The 24,267-nt window shown below is 32.2% G+C and overlaps 1 protein-coding gene across 4 annotated transcripts in view; it reads right to left on the minus strand.

Annotated features, from left to right (window-relative positions):
- LOC143230104 (F-box only protein 25-like) overlaps positions 1 to 24,267 on the minus strand; it is a 72,012-nt gene that overhangs the window by 33,527 nt on the left and 14,218 nt on the right. For 2 of the 4 annotated variants that reach the window (XM_076463153.1, XM_076463155.1), the window contains exon 2: positions 7,793 to 7,890. In XM_076463153.1, the coding sequence (XP_076319268.1) occupies positions 7,793 to 7,890 (98 nt within the window). Of the gene's footprint in view, positions 1 to 6,786; positions 7,457 to 7,792; positions 7,891 to 15,398; positions 15,561 to 24,267 lie in introns of those variants that run through there. The other 2 variants (XM_076463154.1, XM_076463156.1) reach the window with 2 other exon arrangements.

Consider the following 24,267-nt stretch of genomic DNA (forward strand, 5'->3'; position numbering starts at 1 on the left):
CATTAACATGTTTTAAAAACCTTTGTCTTACCATTACCAGTACTCAATATTAACATGTTTTAAAAACCTTTGTTTTACCATTACCAGTACTCAATATTAACGTCTTTTAAAAACCTTTGTTTTACCACCACCACCAGTACTCAATATTAACGTCTTTTAAAAACCTTTGTTTTACCACCACCACCAGTACTCAATATTAACATGTTTTAAAAACCTTTGTTTTACCACCACCACCAGTACTCAATATTAACATGTTTTAAAAACCTTTGTCTTACCATTACCAGTACTCAATATTAACATGTTTTAAAACCTTTTGTCTTACCATTACCAGTACTCAATATTAACATGTTTTAAAAACCTTTGTTTTACCATTACCAGTACTCAATATTAACGTCTTTTAAAAACCTTTGTTTTACCACCACCACCAGTACTCAATATTAACATGTTTTAAAAACCTTTGTTTTACCATTACCAGTACTCAATATTCACATGTTTTAAAAACCTTTGTTTTACCATTACCAGTACTCAATATTAACATGTTTTAAAAACCTTTGTTTTACCACCACCACCAGTACTCAATATTAACATGTTTTAAAAACCTTTGTTTTACCATTACCAGTACTCAATATTAACATGTTTTAAAAACCTTTGTTTTACCACCACCACCAGTACTCAATATTAACATGTTTTAAAAACCTTTGTTTTACCATTACCAGTACTCAATATTAACATGTTTTAAAAACCTTTGTTTTACCATTACCAGTACTCAATATTAACGTCTTTTAAAAACCTTTGTTTTACCACCACCACCAGTACTCAATATTAACATGTTTTAAAAACCTTTGTCTTACCATTACCAGTACTCAATATTAACATGTTTTAAAAACCTTTGTTTTACCATTACCAGTACTCAATATTAACATGTTTTAAAAACCTTTGTCTTACCACCACCACCACCAGTACTCAATATTAACATGTTTTAAAAACCTTTGTCTTACCATTACCAGTACTCAATATTAACATGTTTTAAAAACCTTTGTCTTACCATTACCAGTACTCAATATTAACATGTTTTAAAAACCTTTGTTTTACCATTACCAGTACTCAATATTAACATGTTTTAAAAACCTTTGTTTTACCATTACCAGTACTCAATATTAACGTCTTTTAAAAACCTTTGTTTTACCACCACCACCAGTACTCAATATTAACATGTTTTAAAAACCTTTGTTTTACCACCACCACCAGTACTCAATATTAACATGGTTTAAAAACCTTTGTCTTTCCATTACCAGTACTCAATATTAACATGTTTTAAAAACCTTTGTTTTACCATTACCAGTACTCAATATTAACGTCTTTTAAAAACCTTTGTTTTACCACCACCACCAGTACTCAACATTAACATGTTTTAAAAACCTTTGTTTTACCACCACCACCAGTACTCAACATTAACATGTTTTAAAAACCTTTGTCTTACCACCACCACCAGTACTCAATATTAACATGTTTTAAAAACCTTTGTCTTACCATTACCAGTACTCAATATTAACATGTTTTAAAAACCTTTGTCTTACCACCACCACCAGTACTCAATATTAACGTCTTTTAAAAACCTTTGTTTTACCACCACCACCAGTACTCAATATTAACGTCTTTTAAAAACCTTTGTTTTACCACCACCACCAGTACTCAATATTAACATGTTTTAAAAACCTTTGTCTTACCATTACCAGTACTCAATATTAACATGTTTTAAAAACCTTTGTCTTACCATTACCAGTACTCAATATTAACATGTTTTAAAAACCTTTGTCTTACCATTACCAGTACTCAATATTAACATGTTTTAAAAACTTTTGTCTTACCACCACCACCAGTACTCAATATTAACATGTTTTAAAAACCTTTGTCTTACCATTACCAGTACTCAATATTAACATGTTTTAAAAACCTTTGTCTTACCACCACCACCAGTACTCAATATTAACATGTTTTAAAAACCTTTGTCTTACCATTACCAGTACTCAATATTAACATGTTTTAAAAACCTTTGTTTTACCATTACCAGTACTCAATATTAACGTCTTTTAAAAACCTTTGTTTTACCACCACCACCAGTACTCAATATTAACGTCTTTTAAAAACCTTTGTTTTACCACCACCACCAGTACTCAATATTAACATGTTTTAAAAACCTTTGTTTTACCATTACCAGTACTCAATATTAACATGTTTTAAAAACCTTTGTTTTACCACCACCACCAGTACTCAATATTAACATGTTTTAAAAACCTTTGTCTTACCATTACCAGTACTCAATATTAACATGTTTTAAAAACCTTTGTCTTACCATTACCAGTACTCAATATTAACATGTTTTAAAAACCTTTGTTTTACCATTACCAGTACTCAATATTAACGTCTTTTAAAAACCTTTGTTTTACCACCACCACCAGTACTCAATATTAACGTCTTTTAAAAACCTTTGTTTTACCACCACCACCAGTACTCAATATTAACATGTTTTAAAAACCTTTGTTTTACCATTACCAGTACTCAATATTAACGTCTTTTAAAACCTTTGTTTTTTACCACCACCAGTAGTACTCAATATTAACATGTTTTAAAACCTTTGTTTTACCATTACCAGTACTCAATATTAACATGTTTTAAAAACCTTTTGTTTTACCATTACCAGTACTCAATATTAACATGTTTTAAAAACCTTTGTTTTACCACCACCACCAGTACTCAATATTAACATGTTTTAAAAACCTTTGTTTTACCATTACCAGTACTCAATATTAACATGTTTTAAAAACCTTTGTTTTACCACCACCACCAGTACTCAATATTAACATGTTTTAAAAACCTTTGTTTTACCATTACCAGTACTCAATATTAACGTCTTTTAAAAACCTTAGTTTTACCACCACCACCAGTACTCAATATTAACGTCTTTTAAAAACCTTAGTTTTACCACCACCACCAGTACTCAATATTAACATGTTTTAAAAACCTTTGTTTTACCATTACCAGTACTCAATATTAACATGTTTTTTAAAACCTTGTTTTACCACCACCACCAGTACTCAATATTAACATGTTTTAAAAACCTTTGTCTTACCATTACCAGTACTCAATATTAACATGTTTTAAAAACCTTTGTCTTACCACCACCACCAGTACTCAATATTAACATGTTTTAAAAACCTTTGTCTTACCATTACCAGTACTCAATATTAACATGTTTTAAAAACCTTTGTCTTACCATTACCAGTACTCAATATTAACATGTTTTAAAAAACCTTTGTTTTACCATTACCAGTACTCAATATTAACATGTTTTAAAAAACCTTTGTTTTACCATTACCAGTACTCAATATTAACGTCTTTTAAAAACCTTTGTTTTACCACCACCACCAGTACTCAATATTAACATGTTTTAAAAACCTTTGTTTTACCACCACCACCAGTACTCAATATTAACATGGTTTAAAAACCTTTGTCTTTCCATTACCAGTACTCAATATTAACATGTTTTAAAAACCTTTGTTTTACCATTACCAGTACTCAATATTAACGTCTTTTAAAACCTTTGTTTTACCACCACCACCAGTACTCAACATTAACTTGTTTTAAAAACCTTTGTCTTACCATTACCAGTACTCAATATTAACATGTTTTAAAAACCTTTGTCTTACCACCACCACCAGTACTCAATATTAACATGTTTTAAAAACCTTTGTCTTACCACCACCACCAGTACTCAATATTAACATGTTTTAAAAAACCTTTGTCTTACCATACCAGTACTCAATATTAACATGTTTTAAAAACCTTTGTCTTACCACCACCACCAGTACTCAATATTAACATGTTTTAAAACCTTTGTCTTACCATTACCAGTACTCAATATTAACATGTTTTAAAAACCTTTGTCTTACCACCACCACCAGTACTCAATATTAACATGTTTTAAAAACCTTTGTCTTACCATTACCAGTACTCAATATTAACATCTTTTAAAAACCTTTGTCTTACCATTACCAGTACTCAATATTAACATGTTTTAAAAGCCTTTATTTTATCACTATCTAACTACAAGTACTTCTAATTAACATAATATTCCATTTATCCTGTTTCATTTTAATTAAATTTAATATATTTTAAATTAAACTTTTACCTTTCTATATTAAATATTGTAAGAGACTTAGAGTTCAGTTACCGATTTATTTGATATACATTTGTAAAAATAATCTCTGGATGATGTTCATACACACTTATTTTTTCATTTTATATTAAACTGTTGGTAAAGAAAAGCATTAGGTTCAAGACCTGGTTGATTTGTTTCTTTGTTTTTAACTTTACACAAAGCTACTGAAGGGCTATTTGTGCTGACTGTTCCTAATTTAAAAGTGATAGACTATAGGGAAGGTAGCTAGTTAATATCACCTACTGCCAACTCTTGGGCTGCTCTTTTACCAATGAATAATGGATTGCTCTTCGCATTATAATGTTCCCACAACTGAAAAGACAAGCATGCTAGCGATGGGTATTCAAACCCATGGATTACAGGTCGAGCACTCTAAGCACCAGAAAGTGCTTGATTGATAAGTAATATTTCCACCTATTACAAACCCATAAATTACAGGTCGAGCACTCTGAGCACCAGAAAGTGCTTGATTGATAAGTAATATTTCCACCTATTACAAACCCATGGATTACAGGTCGAGCACTCTAAGCACCAGAAAGTGCTTGATTGATAAGTAATATTTCCACCTATTACAAACCCATGGATTACAGGTCGAGCACTCTGAGCACCAGAAAGTGCTTGATTGATAAGTAATATTTCCACCTATTACAAACCCATGGATTACAGGTCGAGCACTCTAAGCACCAGAAAGTGCTTGATTGATAAGTAATATTTCCACCTATTACAAACCCATGGATTACAGATCGAGCACTCTAAGCACCAGAAAGTGCTTGATTGATAAGTAATATTTCCACCTATTACAAACCCATGGATTACAGGTCGAGCACTCTTAAGTACCACAAAGTGCTTGATTGATAAGTAATATTTCCACCTATTACAAACCCATGGATTACAGGTCGAGCACTCTAAGCACCAGAAAGTGCTTGATTGATAAGTAATATTTCCACCTATTACAAACCTATGGATTACAGGTCGAGCACTCTAAGCACCAGAAAGTGCTTGATTGATAAGTAATATTTCCACCTATTACAAACCCATGGATTACAGGTCGAGCACTCTAAGTACCACAAAGTGCTTGATTGATAAGTAATATTTCCACCTATTACAAACCCATGGATTACAGGTCGAGCACTCTAAGCACCAGAAAGTGCTTGATTGATAAGTAATATTTCCACCTATTACAAACCCATGGATTACAGGTCGAGCACTCTAAGCACCAGAAAGTGCTTGATTGATAAGTAATATTTCCACCTATTACAAACCCATGGATTACAGGTCGAGCACTCTGAGCACCAGAAAGTGCTTGATTGATAAGTAATATTTCCACCTATTACAAACCCATGGATTACAGGTCGAGCACTCTAAGCACCAGAAAGTGCTTGATTGATAAGTAATATTTCCACCTATTACAAACCCATGGATTACAGGTCGAGCACTCTGAGCACCAGAAAGTGCTTGATTGATAAGTAATATTTCCACCTATTACAAACCCATGGATTACAGGTCGAGCACTCTAAGCACCAGAAAGTGCTTGATTGATAAGTAATATTTCCACCTATTACAAACCCATGGATTACAGATCGAGCACTCTAAGCACCAGAAAGTGCTTGATTGATAAGTAATATTTCCACCTATTACAAACCCATGGATTACAGGTCGAGCACTCTTAAGTACCACAAAGTGCTTGATTGATAAGTAATATTTCCACCTATTACAAACCCATGGATTACAGGTCGAGCACTCTAAGCACCAGAAAGTGCTTGATTGATAAGTAATATTTCCACCTATTACAAACCCATGGATTACAGGTCGAGCACTCTAAGCACCAGAAAGTGCTTGATTGATAAGTAATATTTCCACCTATTACAAACCCATGGATTACAGGTCGAGCACTCTTAAGTACCACAAAGTGCTTGATTGATAAGTAATATTTCCACCTATTACAAACCCATGGATTACAGGTCGAGCACTCTAAGCACCAGAAAGTGCTTGATTGATAAGTAATATTTCCACCTATTACAAACCCATGGATTACAGGTCGAGCACTCTAAGCACCAGAAAGTGCTTGATTGATAAGTAATATTTCCACCTATTACAAACCCATGGATTACAGGTTGAGCACTCTAAGCACCAGAAAGTGCTTGATTGATAAGTAATATTTCCACCTAGCTGCAGATTCATGGTTCATACTTAAAGATAGTTAAACCAGATATATCTCTAGTCTTGATGTCAGACGTAATAAATTAGTTTAGTAGGGGTAGTAACAAAAACGTTATTATAGAGACTGGAGGTTGTCAATCTAATTCCAGCTTGGATGTCACTCTTACAAAGAAGGCACAGTAAGCACACACACAAGTGTGAAGTTAGTGGTTATGTAGATAAACTGTCCGTTTACTCTATTTCCAATTCAAAGTTGGGTTTCTCAGAGAAGTATCGTGTTATTGATTGATACTGTCATTCACAAAGACTTACCTCTTTTCTTCTGAAAATCAATGTTGCTGGTAACTGTGTTACTGTCTTTAGAGTCACTGTCACTATTCTCAGTGTTTCCATCACTAAAGACTTACCTCTTTTCTTCTGAAAATCAATGTTGCTGGTAACTGTGTTACTGTCTTCAGAGTCACTGTCACTATTCTCAGTGTTTCCATCAATAAAGACTTACCTCTTTTCTGAGAATCACTGTCACTATTCTCAGTGTTTCCATCACTAAAGACTTACCTCTTTTCTTCTGAAAATCAATGTTGCTGGTAACTGTGTTAATGTCTTCAGAGTCACTGTCACTATTCTCAGTGTTTCCATCACTAAAGACTTACCTCTCTTCTTCTGAAAATCAATGTTACTGGTAACTGTGTTAATGTCTTCAGAGTCACTGTCACTATTCTCAGTGTTTCCATCACTAAAGACTTACCTCTCTTCTTCTGAAAATCAATGTTACTGGTAACTGTGTTAATGTCTTCAGAGTCACTGTCACTATTCTCAGTGTTTCCATCACTAAAGACTTACCTCTTTTCTTCTGAAAATCAATGTTACTGGTAACTGTGTTAATGTCTTCAGAGTCACTGTCACTATTCTCAGTGTTTCCATCACTAAAGACTTACCTCTTTTCTTCTGAAAATCAATGTTGCTGGTAAGTGTGTTACTGTCTTCAGAGTCACTGTCACTATTCTCAGTGTTTCCATCACTAAAGACTTACCTCTTTTCTTCTGAAAATCAATGTTGCTGGTAACTGTGTTACTGTCTTCAGAGTTACTGTCACTATTCTCAGTGTTTCCATCATTAAAGACTTACCTCTTTTCTTCTGAAAATCAATGTTATTGGTAACTGTGTTAATGTCTTCAGAGTCACTGTCACTATTCTCAGTGTTTCCATCACTAAAGACTTACCTCTTTTCTTCTGAAAATCAATGTTATTGGTAACTGTGTTAATGTCTTCAGAGTCACTGTCACTATTCTCAGTGTTTCCATCACTAAAGACTTACCTCTTTTCTTCTGAAAATCAATGTTGCTGGTAACTGTGTTACTGTCTTCAGAGTCTCTGTCACTATTCTCAGTGTTTCCATCACTAAAGACTTACCTCTTTTCTTCTGAAAATCAATGTTGCTGGTAACTGTGTTACTGTCTTCAGAGTCACTGTCACTATTCTCAGTGTTTCCATCACTGTCCAGAGACAAGCTACAAATAATTCAAGCACTGTTATGCATGTTTTTTAAAAACAAATACTTTTCACACATGAAGATTCTATAAATCAAGATTAGCCTATTTCCCCACCATTTAGTTTTTGTTGTTGAGTGTAAAGCTATACAGTGGTTTGTATTTGTTGTTCAGTATAAAGCTATACAGTGGTTTGTATTTGTTGTTGAGTATAAAGCTATACAGTGGTTTGTATTTGTTGTTGAGTATAAAGCTATACAGTGGTTTGTATTTGTTGTTGAGTATAAAGCTATACAGTGGTTTGTATTTGTTGTTGAGTATAAAGCTATACAGTGGTTTGTATTTGTTGTTGAGTATAAAGCTATACAGTGGTTTGTATTTGTTGTTGAGTATAAAGCTATACAGTGGTTTGTATTTGTTGTTGAGTATAAAGCTATACAGCGGTTTGTATTTGTTGTTCAGTATAAAGCTATACAGCGGTTTGTATTTGTTGTTGAGTATAAAGCTATACAGTGGTTTGTATTTGTTGTTGAGTATAAAGCTATACAGTGGTTTGTATTTGTTGTTCAGCATAAAGCTATACAGTGGTTTGTATTTGTTGTTGAGTATAAAGCTATACAGTGGTTTGTATTTGCCCCCATCATGAATGTAAAACCCCAATTTTTGTACCACAACTAACTGTTGAACAACTTGGAGGGAGAGAGGGGCTCAAACTCTTTACAATTAGAAAAAAATATGAAAACTTCTCTCCATGTAAGGAAGTATGAAGTTCTTATACAGATAATTAGCAACCTAGTAGCTCAAACTAGAAAGCTGATTATATAACACAACCATATTAAAAGTACTATACTTTTAATTCTGAAAAAAATAAAACTAACCCTGGTGAATAATGACTAAAGAATTGTTATACTGTAAGTACTTCAGTTTCTAAGATGATCCAGAGATGTTTTCACTAAAACACTGAGAAGTAAATATTTTTTTTATACAAGTGGGTTTCCTCAGGGGTCAGTCTTAGAGTCATTGTTCTTCTTGATTTACACCAAGAATAGTCAATAAATTACTCAAATTTGCAACTGATACTAAGGTCTTGGGTGTTGCTAGCTGTGAAGAGGATGGTGGTGATTTACAAAAAGATTTACATCATTTAGTGAGTTTGACAAATAAATGGCAAATGGGTTTTAATTATAATAAATGTAAGATACTGCTTGTGGGCTATCAAAATTTGAATTTAATTTGGATAAGGATAACCTTAATAGTGTCATGAAACAAAAATGATCTCTGTGTTATGGTTGATCTGTTTCTTAAGCCATACAAGCAGTTTGCTGTTGGTAGTGATATAGCAAATAGCATTTTAGGTTGTATCTACAGAAACACTGAATATAAGAGAGATTACAATTTAATTGTATAGGTCACTGTTTAGGCCACATTTGGAGTATTGTGTTCAGTCTTGGACACCTTACTTTAGGAAAAACATAAAAATGGAATTATTGGAAATGGTCCAGAGGAAGTTTACCAATATGGTACCTGCTATTGAGGGGTTGTCATATGATACTAATATCTTTAAAACTGTTTTTTGTTGAAGTTTACCAATATGGTACCTGCTATTGAGGGGTTGTCATATGATACTAATATCTTTAAAACTGTTTTTTGTTGAAGTTTACCAATATGGTACCTGCTATTGAGGGGTTGTCATATGATACCAATATCTTAAAACTGTTTTTGTTGAAGTTTACCAATATGGTACCTGCTATTGAGGGGTTGCCATATGATACTAATATCTTTAAAACTGTTTTTTGTTGAAGTTTACCAAAATGGTACCTGGTATTGAGAAGTTGTCATATGATACTAATAACTTTAAAACTGTTTTTTGTTGAAGTTTACCAAAATGGTACCTGGTATTGAGAAGTTGTCATATGATACTAATATCTTTAAAACTGTTTTTTGTTGAAGTTTACCAAAATGGTACCTGGTTTTGAGGGGTTGTAATATGAGGAGATACTAATATCTTTAAAACTGTTTCTTGTTGAAGTTTACCAAAATGGTACCTGGTATTGAGGGGTTGTCACATGAGGAGATACTAATATCTTTAAAACTGTTTTTTGTTGAAGTTTACCAAAATGGTACCTGGTTTTGAGGGGTTGTAATATGAGGAGATACTAATATCTTTAAAACTGTTTCTTGTTGAAGTTTACCAAAATGGTACCTGGTATTGAGGGGTTGTCACATAAGGAGATACTAATATCTTTAAAACTGTTTCTTGTTGAAGTTTACCAAAATGGTACCTGGTATTGAGGGGTTGTCACATGAGGAGATACTAATATCTTTAAAACTGTTTTTTGTTGAAGTTTACCAAAATGGTACCTTGTATTGTGGGGATGTAATATGAGGAGATACTAATATCTTGAAAACTGTTTTTTGTTGAAGTTTACCAAAATGGTACCTTGTATTGTGGGGATGTAATATGAGGAGATACTAATATCTTGAAAACTGTTTTTTGTTGAAGTTTACCAAAAATGGTACCTGGTATTGAGGGGTTGTCACATGAGGAGAGACTAATATCTTGAAAACTGTTTTTTGTTGAAGTTTACCAAAATGGTACCTGGTATTGAGGGGTTGTAATATGAGGAGATACTAATATCTTGAAAACTGTTTCTTGTTGAAGTTTACCAAAATGGTACTTGGTATTGAGGGGTTGTCACATGAGGAGAGACTAATATCTTGAAAACTGTTTTTGTTGAAGCTTACCAAAATGGTACCTGGTATTGAGGGTTGTCACTATGAGGAGATACTAATATCTTTAAAACTGTTTCTTGTTGAAGTTTACCAAAATGGTACCTGGTATTGAGGGGTTGTCACATGAGGAGATACTAATATCTTTAAAACTGTTTTTTGTTGAAGTTTACCAAAATGGTACCTGGTTTTGAGGGGTTGTAATATGAGGAGATACTAATATCTTTAAAACTGTTTCTTGTTGAAGTTTACCAAAATGGTACCTGGTATTGAGGGGTTGTCACATGAGGAGATACTAATATCTTTAAAACTGTTTCTTGTTGAAGTTTACCAAAATGGTACCTGGTATTGAGGGGTTGTCACATGAGGAGATACTAATATCTTTAAAACTGTTTTTTGTTGAAGTTTACCAAAATGGTACCTGGTTTTGAGGGGTTGTAATATGAGGAGATACTAATATCTTTAAAACTGTTTTTTGTTGAAGTTTACCAAAATGGTACCTGGTTTTGAGGGGTTGTAATATGAGGAGATACTAATATCTTGAAAACTGTTTTTTGTTGAAGTTTACCAAAATGGTACCTTGTATTGTGGGGATGTAATATGAGGAGATACTAATATCTTGAAAACTGTTTTTTGTTGAAGTTTACCAAAATGGTACCTTGTATTGAAGGGTTGTAATATGAGGAGATACTAATATCTTGAAAACTGTTTTTTGTTGAAGTTTACCAAAATGGTACCTGGTATTGAGGGGTTGTCACATGAGGAGAGACTAATATCTTGAAAACTGTTTTTTGTTGAAGTTTACCAAAATGGTACCTGGTATTGAGGGGTTGTAATATGAGGAGATACTAATATCTTGAAAACTGTTTCTTGTTGAAGTTTACCAAAATGGTACCTGGTATTGAGGGGTTGTCACATGAGGAGAGACTAATATCTTGAAAACTGTTTTTTGTTGAAGTTTACCAAAATGGTACCTGGTATTGAGGGGTTGTCACATGAGGAGAGACTAATATCTTGAAAACTGTTTTTTGTTGAAGTTTACCAAAATGGTACCTGGTATTGAGGGGTTGTAATATGAGGAGATACTAATATCTTGAAAACTGTTGTTTGTTGAAAAAAGATGAATTAGAAGGGATTTGATTGAAGTATTTATGGCTGTAAAAGGAATTGATAATAATTGAATTGAATTGATAATTGATAATACTGATGCAACATATTTCATACTTAACAGTGAGAACTAGAGGACAGAAATACATAGACAAAGTAGTCTTCAGCTAAGACAATTTTAGTTTTTAAAGAGGGCCTATGAAATGGGTTACCTTCAGATGTTGTGGAGGTTGTCAATTTAAATGAATTAAAAAAAAAGCTTGATAAATATAGGAATGATAAGAGTTGGGTTTATTTTTTCTCTCTTGTTAACTTTTATTTTTTCTTAGAGAACTGGACAGCCTAGATGGATGAACAGGCTTCTTGTTGTCCCTACACATTACGTTATTTTGTTCATACCAAAAAGTGATTGATTATCATGTTAACAAAACTAACTATTCAATGGTTAGTTGTATTATACTGTTGTAAGCTATCTTTCTAATGTTCTTAGATGTTAGCTACAAAGCACAAGAGATTAAAATTGGGATACTTCTATCACTATCTAGATATAGGTACGTTGTTACAAGTAGGAGTAAAATATTAGTGAAGTATTTATTGAGAAGTTATTTTATAGTGATTATAATTCAAAGTGAAAGGTAATTATTGATTAAGAGAAAACTGACTGGTAAAGTTAATCAGTAAGCTAGGTTTGTTATCGGCCAGGTACATTTTCATTAAACATTTTTTATGCAATAGGCCTATATCACTTTCAGAAGTTTATGTTGAGAAGTGCTTTTGTTAATTTAAGCCTACACCTTGCATCAAAGTGAATATAGCTGTAGCAAACACTATCAAAAAATTAATTGACTTGACATAATATTTACCAGATAATTACAGAACATGCTACAACCATATTAAGTCTTACACATTTTCAAAATGAGCACTGATACATTGTTATCTGGTAACAATAATCACTATTTATTTAATACAAGTTAATATATTTTGTGCTCTGTACATCTGACATTCCTGAGAGAGAGAGAGAGAGAAAAGGACCCTTTCAATATACTATACTTGTATCATTAACTTCACCTTATTTAAATATTACCTAAACAAGCAGCTCAGAATGGAGTTACGAGGCCGTTTACGTCATTGTGTGTTATCAGCATTTAAGTATCTTATTTGTGTTGTATTTTGAGAAAGGTCATAAGCAATCAGAACTGCTTATGCTAAAACCTTATATATGACTAAATTTACTCAAATAGTAATGTGACTAGTAACCTGTTTTAATGAACAATTCTTTCCACATTAGTGTTTAATTTCAGAAGAATTGAGAAAAAATCAAAGTGGCAAGTAAACAAGTATGTACAAAATAAATGTGTCCCAGAGTATTTATAGTTATTTATTAGTTCCACCTTAATGTGAAATGATAAAGAATTGTCTTAAATATGCTTGGAGTCATTATCTATGAATGAACTTTCATGGAATGTTTATTTTATCTTGCTAGACAAGTTTAAATACAACTTAAAAACAAAAAGTATATATCTTTAGAGTTTCATGTATTAATACATATAAAATAAGAATCTTTCAGGCAAACAAAAAACCAGTGTTAACAGTAACCAACTTTTATCAAGATACAGCATCAGATGAAAACTAAAGATCATTCTGTTCCAAACCTTGGAAACTAGAGAACTAAAATATAAAACTGACACACTTCCAAAATCTGATCATAATGTCTGAAGAAGGAAACTCTAGCAAGCTCATCATGTAACAAAGTATTGAATGGAATCTACAGAATAAAATATATTTATGTTTCAATTATATATTTACATTTTATTTTGTTTAAGAAAAAATATAAAAGAAAAACATAGGTAAGCTTACGTTTTAAAATAATGGAGAAGTTTTGTACACGATTACAGAGTATTTCAGTCCTTGCAACAACTGTATTTTTATTGTTGCTCATTTAGCAAGACTTTAATGTTAACAGCTGCTAGAAAAACAAATTTAACTGTCTACACATCACATTATTCTTTCACTGAACAGAACAGTATAAACAGAATGAACACTAATATCAGATTGCTAAAATAGGGAACACTACAAGATAGTAAGATACAAAGTATATTATAAAGACTGAAGTTAATAGTGATAATTTAAAAATAAGATATTCACACTTGAAGATATTCCTACTTGAAGCTTTTAAATTAACTTTGAGATTTTAAAATCTTTATTTTGTAAGAATCTGGTTGAAATTAATTTTTTTATTTAACTAATGTGGAGGATCTTTTCTATTGACATTTGTTTTCTTACTTTAATTTGTGATTTCCACTGCTGTGTTAAGAAGGATCACTTGAACTCTCTCAAAATAGATAGTCCTAAACCTTTAAGTTGTAACTTTTTCTATCAAAACTTGGTTTGTATCATTATAAACCATTAGACTTATAATGAAGAGGTTTCCAAATTTAATCAAGTAACTTTATTATCATTGAAATACATAGTTTGAATCCAAGTTTTAATATTATACAGTTACCCACTGGTACAGTGGTTAGTCTACGGATTTGCAATACTAAAATCAGGGGTTCAATTCCCCTCAATGGACTCAGCAGATACCCCAATGTGGCTCTGCTATAAAAAAAAAAACAACAAAAAAACACACACAGTAAGATTTAATTTCTTAACTTCAAAAGGAAATATTTATATTATTGTGGATTATTCAATGAAATTAATCCAAAGTGTAGTCAATGACAACGAATGCATTTCTTATTACTGCAACTTCTACACTTAAATACAGTAATAACAAGCTTAACTTGACACCTGTGTTTCTTTGTCAAAACACAAACTCAATATTCACAAAAATTGATGCATCAACCAACCATTGTAACAGACTCAAACAATTATCAGTCTCACTTATTCTTATAAAATCATTGTTCAAATAATGTTTAGAGGCTCAAATTTTCTAGTAACCCAAAAGTGAAAATACAGAACATGTTCTAGTCACTAAGACAGACAGACATTCATCACATTACATTAAACATTCCTGCTAGCATAAACAAAACAAATGTCTATGTTAAGAAAAAAACAAACAGCCTAAAGTACTATCCCTTCCCTGGATTGTGAAATCCCTTGAATAATCCTATTATAAAAAAATTAATAATGGTACACTGAACTTATAAAATTTAAACTTACAATAAAGTTATTTTTAATGATTAATAATATAAATGTTCATAAGTATAGAAATTACAATAATTAAATCATCATTTTCATAAAATACAGTTCTGTAAGAAAAGTTCTAAATGATAAAATCTTCCTTTTTTACTCATTTACTGTTCTAAACGGCCCAGTCACCTTAAAGGTTTTCTGTGGCTTAAGGTATGAAAATGGGGGAACTTGTGTGTCACTAAGAAATCAATTGGTAACTACATTCTTAGCAATACTCATGATGTGATCTTGACAAGAACCTTGGGCCCTTCAGAATGTTAACTTTTTGATGATGAGAAACCCACTTGAAATAAAAATATATCTCAGAACAGCTGGTATGGGTATTAACACTTTTATTAATAAGCAGAGAACTCTTTGTTAACTTGAAGATGACCTAGAAAGGTCTCAATGTTGTTCTCTGCTTATTAATAAAAGTGTTAGTATCCATACCAGCAAGTTAACTTGTTTCTGGTGAAGTCTTCCCTGAATCCAACAATATGCTCATTTTCTAGCTAACATACTTCCAAAGAGGATTCTGACAGATGCCCTTTTGGTTGTACCATCCGACTCTCTGGATCTCAAAGTTTAGATTGGATGTCATCATCCTCTTGTTCTTCAACGCTTACTAACCTCAAAAGTCATACCTTCAGTGGTGTAACTGTCACATAGCACACAGGAGTTTTCTGGTTAAAACAAAGTATAATTTTACATTTGTGCTTCCACTTAAAAGTCTATCCACACAATGTATTCTTCCTCAATATTAATTCCAATGCACAATGTTGAGTAAAGAAACTTCCCACTGTGAAAGTAACCTCCACCCTTCCTATTACTTGAACATTAGGATTACTTGCATCTATTCATCCTATTGTTTTATTTCTGGAGGAAACTTCCGACCTTTTATTACCAACTCACTGATGTTCTTAACCTTACGTACAAACAATGACTTTGTTTACAGTTACTTTCAAAATCTGTTCATTGTTAAGCTGCACAATATGCTTTCTGTGCTGTATCCACATGGGTATTGATTTATTTAACACTATAAGTCACAATACTTACTGCTGAGACATGAGGTACGGGGGTTTAAAACTTAATTGAATAATGCTATAATTGATATATGTCAATACACTTGACTTTAAAAAAGTTTTAATTAAAGTTTAATATTACAGAAGTTAACTTTTAACATAAAATGGAAATGTTTATATTCTAAATCATCACTTATTTGTATCATACAACACTTCACTTCAAGTTGTTTGTTTTAAATTTTCTTTCTACCCCCCTTCTGATGTTTCACGTTTGGCACAAGTTACACACTTATACTGGGCGCAAGATAAAAATTACACCAAAAATAAACTTTAATAACTGTTATTATTTGAGATAACAACAAAATAGTGAATCCAACTAGTAGGTTTGGAAGTTTTGTTTTCATTACATTAATTTTTGTTTTGTTTTTATTCCTTTGAAGAACAAATTGTTACTACAAATTCATACCTACACATCCTTCAAAAGTTATTTACTTCACATTCATACCTACACATGCTTCAAGAGTTATTTACTTCACATTCAAACCTACACATGCTTCAAGAGTTATTTACTTCACATTCATACCTACACATGCTTCAAGAGTTATTTACTTCACATTCAAACCAACACATGCTTCAAGAGTTATTTACTTCACATTCAAACCAACACATGCTTCAAGAGTTATTTACTTCACGTTCAAACCAACACATGCTTCAAGAGTTATTTACTTCACATTCATACCTACACATGCTTCAAGAGTTATTTACTTCACATTCAAACCAACACATGCTTCAAGAGTTATTTACTTCACATTCAAACCAACACATGCTTCAAGAGTTATTTACTTCACATTCAAACCAACACATGCTTCAAGAGTTATTTACTTCACATTCAAACCAACACATGCTTCAAGAGTTATTTACTTCACATTCATACCTACACATGCTTCAAGAGTTTACTTCACATTCATACCTACACATGCTTCAAGAGTTATTTACTTCACATTCAAACCAACACATGCTTCAAGAGTTATTTACTTCACATTCAAACCAACACATGCTTCAAGAGTTATTTACTTCACATTCAAACCAACACATGCTTCAAGAGTTATTTACTTCACATTCATACCTACACATGCTTCAAGAGTTATTTACTTCACATTCAAACCTACACATGCTTCAAGAGTTATTTACTTCACATTCAAACCTACACATGCTTCAAGAGTTATTTACTTCACATTCATACCTACACATGCTTCAGGAGTTATTTACTTCACATTCAAACCTACACATGCTTCAAGAGTTATTTACTTCACATTCAAACCAACACATGCTTCAAGAGTTATTTACTTCACATTCAAACCAACACATGCTTCAAGAGTTTACTTCACATTCAAACCAACACATGCTTCAAGAGTTATTTACTTCACATTCAAACCAACACATGCTTCAAGAGTTATTTACTTCACATTCAAACCAACACATGCTTCAAGAGTTATTTACTTCACATTCAAACCAACACATGCTTCAAGAGTTATTTACTTCACATTCAAACCAACACATGCTTCAAGTTATTTACTTCACATTCATACCTACACATGCTTCAAGAGTTATTTACTTCACATTCATACCTACACATGCTTCAAGAGTTATTTACTTCACATTCAAACCTACACATGCTTCAAGAGTTATTTACTTCACATTCAAACCTACACATGCTTCAAGAGTTATTTACTTCACATTCATACCTACACATGCTTCAAGAGTTATTTACTTCACATTCAAACCTACACATGCTTCAAGAGTTATTTACTTCACAACTCCTACATCTTTCTGAGAGGGTTAGATTGGTAGTGAAAAACCTATCAAATGGCTATTTGAAAACAAAAGTTTACCATAAGAAATCAAAAGACCTTGAAGAACTGAAACATTGGACTTGTGATGTTGTCTCATTCATCCATACTGCTGTAAAGACCTTGAAGAACTGAAACATTGGATTTGTGATGTTGTCTCATTCATCCATACTGCTGTGTAGGAAAATGTTTTCTCAGAAAGTGAATGCAGAATTAGATTAATTATAATAAACGATGGAAGGCATGTAGAAGTCCATTAATTATTAAAATTAAAACTTACAAGCTTACTATCTTTATTATATTCAAGTTTTGTTGTTATCTCCAATAACAATAAAGCTATTCAACTTTATTTTTGGTATATTTCATTTTTGGAAACCATGTACATACTGCTAAGTTGCAATGTACATTAATGCCTCTAATTTCCTTCCTCTGCTAAAATATAGACAAAGTCACATCCACTTACCACACCCTCCTGTCACATATTGTCTTCCAAATAAAATAAAATAGTTTTCCCTAACATTTGCTATCACATTATTTATGACCAATAGAACAATAGAAAAGAGGGTTCATGTGCAAGGTTTAGATATATAGAGCCTCATTTTCATTGTCTATCCTTTATAAGTTTTATTGTACAAGCTAAAAGATGTTTTTCCAATTTATAGGCTAGTTAGAAAGGTATTTTAGGGTAAAAATATTTTTTATTCTAAATTGCATATCTGAAACAAAATAAATAAATTCTGAAACACCAACACTATTACAAAACAGTAAGTTTATGTTGCTTTGTTTTTGTTCGTGCAACACTATTACAAAACAGTAAGTTTATGTTGCTTTGTTTTTGTTTGTGCAACACTATTACAAAACAGTAAGTTTATGTTGCTTTGTTTTTGTTCGTGCAACACTATTACAAAACAGTAAGTTTATGTTGCTTTGTTTTTGTTCGTGCAACACTATTACAAAACAGTAAGTTTATGTTGCTTTGTTTTTGTTCGTGCAACACTATTACAAAACAGTAAGTTTATGTTGCTTTGTTTTTGTTCGTGCAACACTATTACAAAACAGTAAATTTATGTTGCTTTGTTTTTGTTTGTGCAACACTATTACAACACAGTAAGTTTATGTTGCTTTGTTTTTGTTTGTGCAACACTATTACAACACAGTAAGTTTATGTTGCTTTGTTTTTGTTTGTGCAACACTATTACAACACAGTAAGTTTATGTTGCTTTGTTTTTGTTTGTACTCTTCAATTTTCCATTTGACTCAACATTGCTAATTTTTCACAGTTAATGTTAGGGTAGAGGTGTTAAGAGTTAAAACACAGAATTTTGGAAGAAAAAACAAAACAAGACACCTGTGATATTCATTTAGAAAGTTCTAGAGAATATATAAATAATAATATAATAATAATAATGTATAAATACTTGTGTTCTTAACCTATAAATCAGTTTCCACCAAAACTAAGAAGATTTTGAATCCAACTCATTTCACACACACACATCTTTACTGAAACAAAATCCAACTATTTTCACACACACACACCTTTACTTAAAACAAAATCCAACTATTTTAACACACACACACACCTTTACTTAAAACAAAATCCAACTCATTTCACACACACACACACACACACACACCTTTACTTAAAACAAAATCCAACTCATTTCACACACACACACACACACCTTTACTTAAAACAAAATCCAACTCATTTCACACACACACACCTTTACTTAAAACAAAATCCAACTCATTTCACATACACACACACACCTTTACTTAAAACAAAATCCAACTCATTTCACATACACACACACACCTTTACTTAAAACAAAATCCAACTCATTTCACATACACACACACACCTTTACTTAAAACAAAATCCAACTCATTTCACATACACACACACCTTTACTTAAAACAAAATCCAACTCGTTTGACATACACACACCTTTACTTAAAACAAAATCCAACTCGTTTGACATACACACACCTTTACTTAAAACAAAATCCAACTCATTTCACACACACACACCTTTACTTAAAACAAAATCCAACTCATTTCACATACACACACACCTTTACTTAAAACAAAATCCAACTCATTTCACATACACACACACCTTTACTTAAAACAAACAAAATCCAACTCATTTCACATACACACACACCTTTACTTAAAACATTATTTAAACAGAATCTGATGTTTATTGAAAGCCTACCAAACTTTGTAATGATATACTTAGTACACATAATTTCATGATTACATGGTAGTTAAATTGTCAGTCAAAACTGTACACAGAGAGTTAATTAAATAATTCATTATTTATCTCCGTTAGTGTAGATTATATAATTTCATGATTACATGGTAGTTAAATCGTCAGTCAAACCTGTACACAGAGAGTTAATTAAATAATTCCTTATTTATCTCAGTTAGTGTAGATTCTCATCTTTAGAATATCATCTCTTTGACTAGTTCACCACAAACTTGGATGTAATACTCGCATTTCACACACTTACAGCAGTTTCTGTTTCCATGGTAAAATGTCTTTTTACAGTTGTAAAACTTTCTGTAAATTATATCCTTCACGGTCATTAACCAGTTACTCAATTAATCTTACAAGTTCTTTTACACTTCCATCATAAAAACTGAATGTTGCTGTATAATTGGATATATGATTAGCTTAGTTTAATAATTAATTAGATACTTTTTATATTAATTACTAATATGTTCAATCCCCTATTTTGACACCTGATCTACTACAATCCAGTATTTATTTAGTATGTACTAATCATCAACACATGGTTATATTCTGTTGGTTGTATATTTAATTGTCATGTGACCCCTTTGCTAGATATCTTGAATGTATAACATAACCATTAACAAATAAAGCTTCCTTGACTGTTTGCAGAGGTTATGAAAACAACTATAATAGCCTCACAAGACATCATGATCAGTTTCAATGCATTAAACCTCTTCAAATTCTATTGTAATATCATCTTTCACACTTGTTACAATTCCATGCTGTTTATATATTCTTTGCACAGTCTCAAAGAAAACTAAAATATTTACTTCTTTATTGAATATTCTAGGTATCCATAAACACCATTGATGGTACATGCAAATAATGATCATCAATAAAACAAGGTTGTCCACGATGTTCACCTTTACACTGTTGGACTGGCTATACGTGTGGTCTGTTTTATAAATACTGCTGATGTACAAGTTGACTTGGTAACAGTTGTGTCTAGTAATGGAAAACTATTTTCCACTGTGAGTTGCATTGCTCAATATTATTTGTTCAAATGATTAATGAATTCCCGATTCTTGTATTTAGTATATGGCCATACTAAAAGTGTATCAGTAACACATCTAAGCCAAATTGCGAGACTTGTAAAAGTTCTGAAGTTCTACCTTTGAAACACTCCATGTGTAGATCACCAAATGACAGGAGTGAGCCCATAGCTTGGCTTCTTTTTGGTAGTATTCATTTTCATGCTAGAAGTTGGTTGTGTTTATACAGCAGTTTGTGAGTTTTGGTATTGTAGAAATCATCAAGAGAGTGCAGTGCCTTACAGTTCTGTCATTTAAGCTATTGACTTGGTATTTGTAGAGTATCAGTTTTGAAGGTATTGGATACACTGAAACTGATTATGTCTTGTGGAATTATCATGGTTGTTTTTATAATGCCTACGGAATATTGTGGAAGCTTTACTTGTTAATGGTAATGCTATACCTTCAAGATAGTTAGCTAAGGGCTGATATGAAAATTGAACATCCAACCATCACCTTTCCATGGGTTATTTCACGGAGTTACTATTTCCAGACCATTTGATCTAACAATTGCATCATTCCTGAATGATACTTTCAGTAATGTTTATCTATAACTTTAAGTTACCTCAAATCCATTACCAAATGAAGAAACAATAAATAGGTAAATAAACTACAGTTGATGTAATTAGCAAAGAAATGAATTCTTTATATCTAAATAAATACTGCAGATGAAATCTTGATTTAGAAATACATCACAGTTAAAGATGTAAATATAGACTAAAAAGTAGGGTGTACAGTGGGTTTAAACACAAAGAATATATACCAATTACATGACAATTTAAGAACTTTGTATGCTGGTACATATGTTATTAAAAAGTTCCATTTCTTTAGATAATCACAAATTATTTTGGGAATGACAGCAGGAAACAGCCTCCTTCACAGGAATGACATAATGACATTTGTAAGTTTAGTCTTGGTGTTTTTCCCTTCCCATTTAGTTTCATACCTGCAGTGGGTTATAGCCCTATTGTATGTTTTTCTTTGTAATATTTGTTTTATAATGACAGGGAGGGAAAAAAAAGGAATTTAAATATCATTTTCATTTTCTATGTTGTGAATGCTCTTTACAAGCATTTATTTTCTAGCATCTCCAGTAGCCAATCACAGTTGAATGAAAAAGATAAGATAGAAATCCAGTTAAAACTCAAACAAATCAGACTTGAACAAGTCCACACTGAAGCTGAAAAAAAAACAAGCTCATACCAAAGCTGAAAAAGAGAAAGAACAAGCTTGTATCAAAACTTAGAAAGAAATTAGGCTGAAAAAAAATGTAGATTAGAGTCAACTTCAATCAAACAAGGCAAAATGAAAACTTTGAACTCATCAATATATCAAAGTTCCACCATTTAAAGAAAATGAAGTTGATAATTATTTTGAACACTTTGAGAAAGTTGCCCAAACCATGGAATAACCCACTGAAGAATTATTATTCATTGTGTTTCAACTGAAACTTGTGCTACTCTCTCTCCCGAAGACTATATGGTTAAAGCAGCTACAAAGCATACGAGTTAGTACTGAGGTTCATCACTTAACGAGGCCCGGCATGGCCAAGCGCGTAAGGCGTGCGACTCGTAATCCGAGGGTCGCGGGTTCGCGCCCGCGTCGCGCTAAACATGCTCGCCCTCCCAGCCGTGGGGGCGTATAATGTGACGGTCAATCCCACTATTCGTTGGTAAAAGAGTAGCCCAAGAGTTGGCGGTGGGTGGTGATGACTAGCTGCCTTCCCTCTAGTCTTACACTGCTAAATTAGGGACGGCTAGCACAGATAGCCCTCGAGTAGCTTTGTGCGAAATTCCAAAACAAACAAACAAACAATCACTTAACGATCAGATTATCACAAACAAGATCGCTAAACCTATATGTAATACGTCAATAAAAAGAAGTTTATTTTGATGGATGATGTAATTATATGCATGCTGGCAATAGTTTCGACAAATTAAAACAATGTAAGTAAGGAATTTAAATGCTGTACAACTAACATCTTTAAAACGTACTTGGATGAAAAGAAAGTTCAAGCACTCTGTCGGAAATAGCAGCTACTTCCTAATTACTCTAACACATAAAACCACTTTTCATGAAAATAAATTCCTAATATTTCGACAAAAATCTGTATCTGTTCACTTCAATAAAGTTCAGGATTCTTTTTTTAAAAAAATCCAAGTTCTCTAGTTCGAAATCACATTGCAGATGGGATAAAACTTCATAAAGACCTATCTACCATTTCTGTAAAACCTGGTCATGTTACGGCCAGTTATTGGAGTTTTAAAAAAGAGGAGGCAACACCCAGTGTGTTTGTGTCCACAAATGAACGTAGTTTCATCAGAATCACCTGATGTTATTGATTTGTCTAGCTATAAAAAGGTTGATGTAGTTAGGGAGGAATTTAAATCTTTTGTATTTGTTGGTTCTGTGTCTATAACAAATGACACAGATAATCGCATACCCATACGTATTTCATGTGATAATGGGGCGAATCAGTCATTTGTTACGTTGCCTCTATATTCGAGTTCTGCCACTGGCGAGTCTATTATAGTTGAGAATACTGAAGCTGGTTTTATTAATGTTCCTCTTTCTAACATTTGTTTAACATCAGACCAAATCTCGTATGTTGTCTAAATTTGTAGAAAATTCTCCTGTGTATGAATCAATAATGCATGTTGTACGAAAACACCAGCGTATCTTCGAATATTGTTCATCCAAGTGAACTTTCGAGAATTTCGCCTTAAGGTTATAAATCGACGCGTCAAAAAACAGTTTTAGAATATTGTTCGTTATGATAAGTATACTATAAGCCTCGAAAGCTGTAATTGTAATAAACGCTTATTAAATCAGAAAACTACAAATATTTGACCAGGAACGTTTAGTTGATATATATCATCATTCACTTGCCTTTTAAATTAAACTTTTATTGATACACAGCTTACGTAACATAAATCGGAGACTCATCCGAGATAAATTTTAATAAGTAACAGACGATAGTGGCAATAGGTGTTATGTATTATAATTTATCTCGAACGATTATCCGATTTATTACTTTACGTATATTAACGTATTACGATTTTAAGTATCCGAAAATTTTAACTTTAAATTTTAATTGAATGTATCAAATTTATGATAACTGATAGCAAGATTGTACCACACAATTTTCTTCAACAAATATACTTTAACATACAAATTATAATATAGT

This window comes from Tachypleus tridentatus, chromosome 10, assembly GCF_004210375.1.
Source record: "Tachypleus tridentatus isolate NWPU-2018 chromosome 10, ASM421037v1, whole genome shotgun sequence".
Classification (NCBI taxonomy): domain Eukaryota; kingdom Metazoa; phylum Arthropoda; class Merostomata; order Xiphosura; family Limulidae; genus Tachypleus; species Tachypleus tridentatus.